General features: G+C 45.0%; 1 protein-coding gene across 4 annotated transcripts in view; it reads left to right on the forward strand.

Moving 5' to 3' along the window:
- Positions 1–13,084, forward strand: part of JARID2 (jumonji and AT-rich interaction domain containing 2) — a 198,860-nt gene that overhangs the window by 168,540 nt on the left and 17,236 nt on the right. For 3 of the 4 annotated variants that reach the window (XM_088521718.1, XM_088521719.1, XM_088521720.1), the window contains 6 exons: positions 1,097–2,114; positions 5,999–6,498; positions 10,161–10,253; positions 10,652–10,770; positions 10,859–10,929; positions 11,855–11,969. In XM_088521718.1, coding sequence (XP_088377844.1) covers positions 1,097–2,114; positions 5,999–6,498; positions 10,161–10,253; positions 10,652–10,770; positions 10,859–10,929; positions 11,855–11,969 — 1,916 coding nt within the window. The remainder of the gene's footprint in view (positions 1–1,096; positions 2,115–5,998; positions 6,499–10,160; positions 10,254–10,651; positions 10,771–10,858; positions 10,930–11,854; positions 11,970–13,084) is intronic. The other variant, XM_088521721.1, reaches the window with a different exon arrangement.

A 13,084-nucleotide genomic window follows, 5' to 3' on the forward strand; every position in this document is an offset into this window, starting at 1 on the left:
TGTTTGCTTTCACCCTGAGAACATTCATCAATGTTCCCGATTTTGGATTTTTTTTTTTTTTGCACTCAGTAATTGAAGAGATGAGGCAGCAATGCCTAAACTTGTTTAAACATTTAAAGTTAAGCTTCATTTTCTTAATAATGGGGGATGACTTTAACAGTGCTGAACCTCCACAATTCCCTTTGAAGAGGAGGATTGCTTTTGGTGCTTAACACTTAATAGTAATAGCTAAAATATCCATTTTAGTTTCATAACTGGGTTCAGGTGCCTAACAGGAAACAGTACAATTTCAGCACTCTTAAGCTGCAGTGACATATTAGTGATAAATATGGTATAAAAATGTCTGTGTAAGTAAAACTGCCCAGATACCAAACCTGAAAAAATGCGCTAAGCTACTGTACTGCTTTTTATTTTGTATTAATAAATTTAGCAACAAGATGCCTCCCAAGATTTCATATGTATGACAGACTGGATCCTTCATGGCCATCCTGATCTGTTGGGTGCATAATGGATTCAGTATTTATTTGTGTACAGACATGTTTGGATCTCCGTGTGTGGCTTTTGCAAAAAGTGCCCGTTCCTGTTGCAGCAGATAGGATAGACTGGTTAGTTTGTCTGCTTAGTAGCAGTAAATTGTGTGTGCACTTAAGGGAAATGGGGTGGGAGAGGGAATAGTATATTTCAGAGCTGGAAAAAAGAGATTATTAAAAATATCCATTTGTAGATCAGATTGACTGTGTTTTGTGCTACTGTTAACAGGCTGGCTGGCAGACAAGGAAGAGGGTAGTACGTACAGGTGACCGCCTCCTCTTAATGGCAGAGGCTTCATATTCTCCAAAAGCAAGATTGACTTTATGGGGAGTGTTTTTCTTTTTAATTGTTTTAATTTATATGCTTATTTTAAATGCCCAATCCCTCCTCTTGTCTGGGTGAAAACTGTTACATGAAGAGTGTACAAAGGGGCCAGGAGTCAGGATTGCAGGATGTGGCTGTCCAGTGAATGGGAAGACATGGCAGAGTTATAACGTTGTTAATTTATTTTTCTGTTTTCTGTTTCCTTCCTTCTACTCCCTCTACAACGCTCCTGGCTCTGTAGGTCTCTAAAGTCAACGGAATCACTCGAATGTCATCTCCGAGTGCAAATGCAGCCAGTGCCAAAAAGATGAGAGAAGTCAGACCTTCACCGTCCAAAACTGTGAAGTATACTGCAACAGTGACAAAGGGAACTGTCACATACACCAAAGCCAAGAAAGAACTGGTCAAGGAAACCAAACTAAATCACCACAAACCCAGTTCACCTGTCAACCACACAATCTCAGGGAAAATAGAAAGTAGCAATGCAAAAACCCGCAAACAGGTGCTATCCCTTGGAGCATCCAAGTCTAACAATACCGCTGTTAATGGTGTAAAAGTCAATGGCAAGTTGAACCAAAAGACGTGCACTAAGGAGGTGGGGAGACAGTTAAGGGAGGGGCTGCGCAATTCCAAGAGGAGGCTGGAAGAGACGAATCACATAGACAAAATACAGTCGCCCACCAAGAGGATGAAAGGGGCAGTCAACTTGGCAGAAGCTGCAAGCAAAAAGGCAGCCGTAGAAAAGCCTTTGCTGAATGGACACCTTAAAAAGGAAGTGCCAGAGAAGAGTTTGGAAAGAAATAGGCCGAAAAGAGCCACTGCTGGAAAGAGTACGCCAGGGAAACAAGCACATGGCAAAACTGAAAATGCCTCCTGTGAAAATCGTTCTACCTCTCAAGCGGAGTCCTTGCACAAGCCACAAGACTCAATGGGAAAGCACGAAAAGGGCAGTAGTAAGTCTGGGTGGGGGATGCTGGGGGAGATTCCCATCCTTAGGCCCTCCACAAAGGAATTCCATGACCCACTGATATACATTGAGTCAGTCCGAGCTCAGGTAGAGAAGTATGGGATGTGCAGGGTGATTCCTCCTCCAGACTGGAGACCTGAGTGCAAGCTAAATGATGAAATGCGGTTTGTGACACAGATTCAGCACATACACAAGCTAGGCAGGCGCTGGGGACCCAACGTGCAGCGGCTGGCCTGTATCAAGAAGCACCTCAAATCTCAGGGCATTACCATGGATGAACTCCCACTCATAGGTAAGGGCTGTGGTCTCATTGGCCTTTTGCCGCTGCTTGTTAGAGTCCATATGCAACTTTATGCTCCCTTTGCCTTTATGCTTAACTGAACCCCTGTTCACTTAACACTGCAGAGCGCTGGATCTCTCTCTTTACCCATCGATCAGATACGATGCAGGTAGGTGGTGGTAGAGCTTTCCCGGGAGACTTAATATCGCCTTCCTCCTGCCAGCTCCTCATTCACCTAGGGAAAAACGCCATGAAGGCTCCTGGTCTTCAGATTTCAGGATCTCCTTCCCCTAACTGTTTGTTTTAATAAACAGTGTAACTGTGGAGAGTGACAGGTTTGGTTTTTGGAGTTTTCCAAAGAGATTTTCCATACAGGTTACAATGCTGCCAAGCTAGAATACAAATATTTTCTCCCTTTCTATAGAAACATTTAACAAAGGAGGAAAAAAATCTCAGAACTGACTTCTGTTTGCCTACTCAGACACTTAAAATCACAAATTTGCAGTGACCTGCTGACATTTAACAACCATTAAGTGTCAAGAATAGGCAGTAAAATGTGGTTGATTGCAAAATGGAGGTTTCATTATTTCTCCCAGCAGGTGTCTGCCAGGGCTAATGCCTGAGTGAGAATCACTTATTTAACAGAATTCTTGGTTTATGGTCTGCTGTCAAATAATGACACGTGACAAAGCTGTGACAATACTTTGTAAGAACATGACAACAGCAGCATACAAATGAACTACTGAATGTGCCACCTCCGTACCTACTGTCTTTGCAGCTGTGACACAGGGACAAACTTATGCTTTTAATTTTTGTTGACTCTACCCTGTTAACTTGTTTTTAAAGTTTTCTGAGTCAGAGCTCATAGGACCTGCATGTTGCAACTTGATGCTAGAGTTTTGCCTTTGAGGCATTATCCCATCAGAGGCAGCTATCAGCACTAGTTGGGTTGAAAGACATTCTGTTTAAAGTATTCGCAACAGTTTTTTCCCCCTGTTTCAAACTCGATTTTATATCACATATGGTAAGTGACTGAAAACACATAAAAGCTCCCAAAGAGATTGCAAAGTTTTTGATGGACCAACGTGGGGCACAGCAGAAAATGAGAATTAAGAAGGAGGAATAAGGATTAGCATTCTGTTGCAATATATGTGCAAGGAATTGTAAAAAATAAAATCACTCAAGCAGGAATAAGTGAACATTTTGTATGCCTAATGTGTGCCGGGTTTGTATCTTAATAGAGAAGAATAATGAATGAGATTTACGCTGGCAAGAGAGAGAGGAGAATGTGCAGGACAGCTCGATTAATTCTCCTGGAACAATGTTAACTTTTTAATGAAATACCTTAACTCAGCATTAAGATGGCACTACTGTTAATTATTTGTATTATTTAAGCTCCTAAGAGTCTCATTAATAGGCAAGGATTCTGTTCTGCGGGGCGCTGTACAACTGGAACAAACAGTGGTCTGTTACAAAGTTTGCATCCTTTGTAATCTTTCCATGGTTATTTTTCTGCCTTTATCTTGTGTTTAAAAACAAAATGGGAAAAGATGAAGCTGGAAATCATCAGTGTGCAAAGATCAGAAATCTGTAGGAAAGATATACAATAATCTGTGTCATACATATACACTTATTTAAGTATACATGCATACATATGGCTTCTTTGAAAGCACTTCCAGTGGGAGTTTTGCCAGCAAGTACTGTAGTGCCGGGGTTTGGTATTAAATGCATACCTGAAGATTTAAGGGTTTTTCTTTTTTTTTATTTTTTTAATGAACTTGCTCACGAGGCAATTTAAAAATATTCCAAACTTAGTGAAAATTAAAACAATTAAGAAAACAAACAACAACTGAGAAGATAGTTCTCCAGTAACTCGTGCCAAGGCTCACATTTCAGCCTTGTTGCTATAGGCTGTCTTTAAATGGGGTTAAAACTTCTTTTCTTTTTCCCTTAGCTGTTCAAGAAAAGTTTACCCAACATGCTTAGGCCAACCCTGGAAAACATCAGCTTGAGATATAAATGCTTCCAAAAGTTATGACTGTGTGAGATGGAATTATAATTGAGACCATTCTGTAAACCTTAGCTCTAGCTGGCCCCGCGGAGGGTCTCCCCGCGACGTGAGGCTCTGTTTGAGGGATGTGATACCCAAGCTCCAACACTGTGGTGTGATTACGAGCCGTCATTCCATTAGGCTGGAGAATATTGTGTTTCTTAAACATGTCCAAGTAGTGCTGGGACTAGAAGCTTAAACTGAGCCTGTGCTCTTTGCTGCACTAGAAAACTTGCATGGAGCGAGTTCTTCTCCCAAAGCTGGGATGTGCTACTCAGCTTTGCATAGGTCGCTGCAGTGGTTGGGAGGAGAAGCTGGCCTAAATCATGCCTTCGGCTTATTTGTGAGCTACATGAATAAAACACTAGACCAAAAAAAATACTTTATGTAGTAGAGGGCAGGCTGAGAGTTGTTTTAAGTGGAAGATGAAAGAGAAGAGAAGGAAAACCCTTGAAATTCTTTTTCCCCTCCCCTACATCTTTGACCTTTTCTCTGCTGCAAGACTTGACTGTTTTGACTAAAAAAGAAAAAAAAAAGGAAAAAAACAAACCCAAAGCAAAACAAGAGAAGTTTGCTGACTAGGACCGATCGCCCCAAACCTGCTGTGCGCAGATTCGCCGCCTGCCAGAGCTCCCTCTGGAGCACCTTGCCACGAGCCCTGGGAGAGGGGAAAAACAGGGCCTAGAGAGGAGCGGGAGGGATAGCCAAGGGAAAATGATGGAGCCTGGAATTTGGGATCCGCCACGAGATGCAGCGTGGGGCAGTTTTAGGCAAGGGGCCCCGTTTGCACCAGCAAGCAAGGTGACGATGCAGCCGGCCCTCGCGGTGCTGCGGCCGTGGCGCCAACAGTAAATACTTGGCATGCTGCTGCTGCTTGCACTCGTGGTTTATAGCAGCAATTCTGCGTGCTATGAAACTGCTGCGGCTTAATGGTCTCTGCTTTTATCAAAGGGAAAAAGGGGGGAAGAAAAGACAATGTGGCAGTGATGCTGACACAAGTTTTGTATTAATTTTTTTCCTTTAGCAGTGCCCTGTTGAATTGTAGTCGGTCTTTGATCCTTTATTTTTTTTAACTCCTTCTACTGATGATTCATTTTTCTACTCTGAGAGCATTTGTGATGCTTCTTTGTTTTATTGTTTCTCAACAGTGTGGCTGCTCTTTATCTAAATTACAGCTTTTGTAGTCATAAAGTCTTGTTTTTGGACTACACTGAGAGACGTACTAGTTATCTTAAGGCATACAAACCCGTAATGAAACATAATACAGCTGTGGCCTCCACTGGGAAGGAGGCACCTGGAACTTTTTCCACATAGTAGCAATCACATTTAGTCTGCCTGCGTTAATGCTGTGTTCCTTTAAATACTTATATGTATTCCGAGTGTTGTGCAGATATTAGATGATCCATACTCCAGGTCCAGAAGATAGCTGTTTACTGCTTGGTTTTTTTTTTTTATTGCCAATATGCATCTTGAAATCTGCTTGTAATGCAGGCATGGAGCTGGCGCCAGTCCCTGGCAAGACTTGGCCAAGTCTCGCCTCCTCCTGGGCCCTTGTGGGATAAAAAACAAGTGTCCAGAGGCGGCTGGCGAAGCTCTGAGCAGAGACGGGAGCGGAGCTCGGGGCGGAGGGCAAATTTAGCCGTAGGGAGGGCTGGTGCGAATAGCAAAGCAGCGGTGTCCGTCCGCAGCGGGAGTCGGACGAGGCGGGCACGGGGCCGTGCGAAGGGCCCGTCCCGCGCGGCCTCGCGCCGCCGTCGGAAGCGATGGGGGAGAAGCGCCTGCCCTTTCCTAACCCGTCTCCTGTGTTTCCCTTTCCTCCTCTGCTCGCCGCGCGCGCCGGCTCCAGGAGGCTGCGAGCTCGACCTGGCCTGCTTCGTGCAGCTGATTAACGAGATGGGGGGCATGCAGCAAGTGACTGACCTCAAGAAATGGAACAAACTGGCAGACCTGCTGCGCATCCCCAAAACTGCACAGGACAGGCTGGCCAAGCTGCAGGAGGCCTACTGCCAGTACTTGCTCTCCTATGACTCCCTCTCCCCCGAGGAGCACAAGAAACTGGAGAAGGAGGTCTTGCTGGAAAAGGAAATCTTGGAGAAGAGGAAAGGACCTTTGGAGGGACATTCGGAGAATGCCTACAGGTTCCATTCCTTGCCCCGGTTTGAGCCCAAAAACGGGCTCATCAACGGCGTCGTTCACAAGAACGGCTTCCGCAACAAGTTGAAAGAGGTCGACGTCCCACTGAAGACGGGCAGGCGGCGGCTCTTCGCTCAGGAAAAGGAGACCGTGAAGGAGGACGAGGAGGAGGAGGAGGGCGTCCTTAGCGACTTACACAAGTGTATATACAAGGTAATGGCAGCGGGGCCGGGGCTGGCGTTGCGCGAAACCTGTGCGAGGGGCTGCACTACCTTTAGAAAGGGCAAATTGAAATGCAAACGGTAGTTTCACCTGCATTGCCAAATGTGGGACTAACAGTCACACGAACGCTTAGTCCTCCACATGTCACATCTGTTGGCAGAGAAATGCTGGCTCTTGCGCTGGGTTTTATTTGGCAGTCTCCTGCTCTAGAGAGGACCTGACACTGCAGCTTGCAGAGTAGTTTTGGGTTCAGCAGTGCTCAGAGAGAAATACAGCGTTTGGTTTCTGTGCCCAGAAGAGAAATACAGTCTCATTTCCATCACTCTAAAAAGAAACCAGATAGCCCAAAGGAGGTGATTGCTGAGGTCTTTAGAGACCAAATGAGGTCATGACTGGGCTTTAAAAAATGGGTTCACGTTTCTTTTGCAGCCTATTATGATTTGTCAGCTAAAAATACTTTATTCTGGAACTCCATCCTCAATCCCACCTTTGAAAAGTAATCTCTCTACCTCGTGCCTATTGGACAAGAGTTTATCTAATGACAGCAGAATTTGTGAATAGCCAAATGGCACTTTTGCGCTTGAAGTATTGTGTTTAATGATGTTAAATGAGAAACAGGATAAAACTTGTCCTGGCTGCTGTTTGGACAGCTTCAAAGTTAGAGGGAAAGCACAAGTTCCAAATTAAAGCTTAGAAGACGCAAAGAAAGCCCCAATCTAAAAGCCCCAACGTATATAGTGGTCTGGATCCACGGGTGTAATCCACGACATTTATAAATCAAATATATCTCACTACTAGGGCATTTAATAATCCTAAACTGCAATGGTGTCTGTAAAGGATGTGAGCTGACGGTACTTTATGGCATCTTACGAAACAACCGTTTTTATTCTGCATTCTGTGTTTTTCTTCAGTGGCAGCATCCTTCTGTGCATGTGCATGGGGGTGCTCTTTCATGCTAACGTGTTTCTGGGAGTATCCGAGATATTTAACAGAACATATCCTGTATTATGGTTAAACTCTGTGTTTCAGAAGATGATGGGGTAGTAATGATTCCTTTGTACAGCACGTTTCTATTTCTGATTTCAAAAATAAAAAAATCTTCCATAAATGCTCAAATCCATAGATTGAGGGCTGGAAGAGAATACCATAATCAGACAGATACAGCATACTTGGACCACAAAGCCTGTACTTTAGACCATAAAAAACACAGTCAGAATTTCACACAGTAAGTTTTGCAGTCAACATGTGCTTGAAATGGGATAAGAGTTTGGAAAGAGCCGTCCAGCCATTACAGCAACAATTCCCACCATATCACAAGTCAAGGTTAGAGTACCTCACCTTTTTATTTTATATATATATATATTTTCACCAGGATTCCTAAGTTATTTTCAATGTTGCCCCTTTCCAGTGCAAGGTCTGCTGTGCTTTTTAAGTGTGTGCTCCTGGCTGCTCTGCTTGCTTCCTTTACTCCTGTTGTCTGTAGATGCATAAAGCAAACCGGTATCATCAAGGAACAGGATTTTTACCTGCTCCTCCTTCCCCCAGTGTTTTATCTCGGAGAAGATGTTTCAAGTATCTGTAATGGAGCTGCCTGAAACCAGAGTTGTTCCGGCGTTGTTTCCGTTCGGCCTGGGCCGACGGGGCGCTACGGGAGGAGGCAGTGACTGAGCAAGGCCTTGCTGAGCTGCCCCCGTTCTGCCGAGCTCGACGCCTCCGTTCCCTCTCGCCTTCCTAGGCGCCTCTCCCAGGCTCTGGATACTCAGAAACCTCTGTTTCCTGCTCGTTTTAAAAGTTCGTTAGTGTTCTTCATTAATGTTCTTAACGTTGCAGAGTCTCTTTCCTCCCCGGCACTGCGTGTCAAGGCTGGTGTGCGAGGCCGTAGGGAAGGTTTGTTGGTGTTTGTGCCCTGAGCGTGTCTTGGTGCTGGGGGAGAAGCTGTGAAAAACTCGAAAGAAGAGATGAGGAAGTTTGTGCCTTCGCTCATTTGCTTTTCAGCAATTCGTTTGGTCTTCTGATTTTTGTCAGCTCCATTACAGAAATTTCAATTATAAAAAATTGTGTTAGGTCCTCAGCCATTTAATTTATTTTGCAACTTCTAGGAGACTAAAAATACCAAATTATTGTCTGATGAAAAAAATGGATAGACACAATTATGCAATTTTTTAAGGTTTAAGTTATTCCCCCCCACCTTTCTTTTTTTTTTCTTCCTTCCTGGTTGCTGTTCCTGGTTCCATCTGAAATATGGAAAAGTGCTGTGAATTTTGGAAGATAATCCTTATTTGTCTTGCTAAGACAAAAGAAACAGGCAAATCATTTAAACCAAGAAAGCTGTTGCAGAGTATTTGTTAGTTTGTGAACAGTGACATATACGTTCGGGTTTGATGACTGTTGGTGGGAGCGATGCATTTTATGAGAGTTCTTGTTTTAAAAGGCAGCCTCAATAAATGATTCATGAGGGCATTAAAAGATGAAGGCAATTGCTTATTGCACCACAGAGCATCCAGCTCTGAAGTTTATGGGAATCAGAGGGCCCCAGGCTCTGGGCATTTCACAAAGTTTTTTGTTACAGCTAATTGCACTGCATTCAATTAAAAAAAGTGACAATGTTAGAACCGTAGAAGTGCAGCAAAGTGATAGAGTTGTCCTCTGGGGAAAAAGCTGCCATGTAGTTGTTCCTAGTTCACTCTTGGGCATAGTTCTTAAACACATTAAACACTAGAAAGAGACCGTAGGAGGTTTGACAGGTCTCCTTCACAGTGGAGAAAGTAAGAAGGCGCCGGGCCCGTCCTGCGCGCAGAGCCCGTGCAGGGTGTCCTGCCCCCTGCCCCCTGCGCAGCGGGGGCCGCTGTGGCGGCGCTTGGCGCCCGCGGGCACCGTGCCCCCTTCGGTGTGACACTGAGCGCCTGGAGGACGAGGCTTCCTGGAGCTCCCGGCGTTGTAAATAGCCACGAGAGAAGGGGCCCAGAAACTCGGACACAGCCCGGGCACAAAACTAAGCCAGATGCTTTCCTCAGAAAGTCCATGTCGAAAGGATTTCCGGCAGCAGCGCAGAGGAGGACTGCACTCCTTTGGCAGTTTTGTTGTATTTTGCTTTTATCTGCTTTCTAATATGAAGCCCTGGTGCCTTACATTTGAACTACTGCTCTTGAATTGAGCATAACTACTTTTTGTGTGTGGATGATTACTATAATCTTAGTAAACTCTGCTTTTTTGACTCTTTTCTGTCTCATACAATTCTGGCTTCTCCTTTTTTTCCCCCACCTGTTTCTCTCTATACGGAGAGCTTAACCAAATGGTCCTCTAAAGGTATGTGACTTGATCCTGGGTAGGACAGTATGCTGGGTCATTTATGACTTGTTGTAGGAAGCTAGGACATACGCATCTACTTTGTGTGTCAAATCCACAAGGTTGCACTGGGCCCAACAGTGTATGTAGCTTTCTGTAAAGGGTCATTTTAAATGACCAAATCATTGTGACTGGTTTAATATAATCAGACTTCTCTTGATATATTTTCCCAGATGGGAATTGAACTTTAGAACCACGTGCGTTCTGGAGACCCTTTCTCCTTCCCACGTTCTGGGGATCGAGCACAGAAGGAAAGAAGTGCAGCCAGGAGGGGAGCGAAGTTCTGATTTTATTTTCTTTATCCACAGGGTAGGTCTGTGTCTCTGACGACCTTCTACCGAACAGCAAGGAACATCATGAACATGTGCTTCACGAAGGAGCCCTCGGTAGCAGAAGTAGAGGTGAGACCAGCGTGCGGGGTGGGAAATGTCCTCGCTCGGCATGGCTGAGTGTGAGGGGGTTCCCATCACCAGCTTGGGGATGTCTGGTGTGGGAGGAAAATAAATTATTATATAGACCTGGTACCGATTATCGTTTTTTTTTTTTTAAATCTTCAATTAAATACGGATGACCTGAAGGAAAGGAAAAAGTGCTAGTCCATCTTGTGCTGAAGCACACGAGCAAGGGCATCTGAATTCTGCCTTCCCAACTCACTTTAAAATATTTATATGCTTGTTTTAAAGCAATGTTTGCTGCTGGAGCTGTACCGAGGTTAGCTAAGCCTGTAAACTTCTGCTCCTCAACGTCCTGTGAGGCGTCCTTCCCTCCTCGGGCTAACAGCGTGTTCTCTCCCCCGCAGCAAGAGTACTGGCGGCTCGTGGAGCAGAAGGATTGCCACGTGGCCGTGCACTGCGGGAAGGTCGACACCAACACGCACGGCAGCGGCTTTCCCGTGGGGAAATCGGAACCATTCTCAAGGTAAAGCCCGAGGCGCTGGCGGGCGTGCGGGGCGCCGGTGCCCGCCGCGCAGCGCTCATGCGTCTCTGCCTCTGTGTCCTCCGTGCAGGCATGGGTGGAACCTCACAGTCCTTCCTAATAATACGGGATCCATCCTGCGACACCTTGGTGCTGTGCCTGGTAAGCAGCTTTCTCTTCTCTCTTGGCAGCGGCGCTGGAAACGCGGCAGTTTCCAAGTCTCCTCCCTCTCCCCAGCTCCCTGCTTTCATGCATGGGGTCTGTCGCTACGGGGCTATTCAACAAGCTCAGGCCATGGCTGTGTTTATTCCTGTCTCTTGTGAGGATAGGACGTCCAGATTGCCCTCAATTTGTCATTTGAAAGAGCAGTTTTTTCTTTAGATTTATATCTAGATATATCAAGATTTATATGTAGATATATCTAGGTTTATATCTAGATATAGAAAAGGATTGTGAAAGGAAAAGGTTTTCTAACCCCCTGGAATAGACCCAGCTCTAGCAGCTGCTATTTGGAGGTATGAAAACAGGTGAGTAGATTGAGAATGAATAGTTGAGACCATGTACCTGGGAGGCCTTGTTTGTCCTTGCAGTGCTCCACGATGTTGCTGCTCGGGGGGGTCGAAGCTGCTGCTTTTTTTTCTTTTTTGTTTTTCTGGTCTGGATAGGAAAGGACAGAGTATGTGAAACTCTTGCTTAGAAGATCTAGACTTTGTGGGCAAAGGAGCATGCAAGTTTCCTAAATGAATTTTTTGAGTGCTGCAGCTGCAGTTGTGCTATTTGATTTACGAGTAGAAATGAAAGCTAAATCCAGTCATTTGTGTGGATGTTAAGCCTGGAAATATTCCATTGGGAAGCAGACCACATGTTCACATGCCCATATAGGCTTCACAAAATGGAGTGCCTTTTCTAATTGGTGATATCAAGCTTCAATTATGGATATTTGAAAATGCCCTAAAGAATAAAGACTTTAAAATTTCAGGGTCAAATCACGGGAAAGTCAGTATTTTCAAACCAAATCGCCTCTGAAAGTAACTTTTAAATAGAAACTGTAATTATTCAAAACTTATTGTCAATCCCTCTGTTTTAGGAGTGACAATTCCTTGGCTAAATATTGGCATGGTCTTTTCTACCTCATGCTGGTCTCGAGACCAAAATCACCTTCCATACATTGACTACTTACACACTGGTGCTGATTGCATATGGTACGTACCCCTGCGTTTCGTTTTCTTAGTGTTCACCCCAGTGGCTCTCTGGAGGTTGGTGTTATATATATGCAGCTCCTATGGGTGTAGTACTTTGTGCCTGAAGGAGTTGCATCAAAAAGTCCAGTCTTTGTGTTTATGAACCTAATGGGAAAATGTAATACAAACCAAGTGATGGAAGCCCCCTTCTCTGGAAGAAGCGTTTCAGTAGACCTTCTGCACTCTCTTCTGAGATATTCAGCAGTGAACTGATTCTGCTTGATGCTGGATTTAAACTTCAGAATGTTTTCATGGAGCAGAAGCCAAATGCTGGATAGCCAGGATGGGCTTCCCTTAGGCTGACAGAGTAGAGGGGCTTCTGTTCGCTCCAGCTTCATGTTGTCACTTACAACAGGATGAACCGTGCTCTGACTAAGCAGTTAGAACATTCCTTTTTATCCTACAAAATATCTTGAAAACACCTGTCTACCAAATCCCTAGTACTTTCTGTGTTGTTTTTAATCTTTACCAACCCCTTGCACACATGGGCATAGGCAGTTATTTGCTGGCCACATTTCATGTTTCGTAGCTGTTTCGTGCAAATAGGCTTAACACGCAGCTTTGCACATGGTTTCGAACTTGATGAATCCCTCCTGGATTCGGTGCACACGTACCCCAGAGATGCTGCTGCTGCTGGGTCAGGTTGCAGTGGAGGTACAACAGCTGAGAGGAACGAGTGGAAGCAGATGCTGCTGGCACAGCACAAGCCATTCTGTCCTATTCCTGCAATAGGGATGTTAATACCCAGGAGGATCATCGGTGAGACCAATAGATGATAAGCAATATAGCTGTGTTTCTTGATCAGAGAAAATGTACTGTACTAATCAGAGGAAAGTTACTAAACAGCCCCTAGTATAATATTTGCTGCGTGGGGCTATAGTAAGAGTGAAAATAAATGCTATACAGTGCAGAAACTGTTCACATTGTAACTTTTGAATGCCGTGTTAATAGGCAAGTATGCAAAGGAGGGGCTCCCACGTGCCCCAGAGGAGCGCGGCACAAGGCAGCCCGTGCCGGTCGCTCGCGCGCCGCGCGCGCCCGTCCGCGCTGGTGCCGCTGTCGTGTCCCGCGGATGG

This window comes from Tinamus guttatus, unplaced genomic scaffold, assembly GCF_059628265.1.
Source record: "Tinamus guttatus ecotype Peru unplaced genomic scaffold, ASM5962826v1 Tinamus_guttatus_pri_ptg000131l, whole genome shotgun sequence".
Taxonomy (NCBI): domain Eukaryota; kingdom Metazoa; phylum Chordata; class Aves; order Tinamiformes; family Tinamidae; genus Tinamus; species Tinamus guttatus.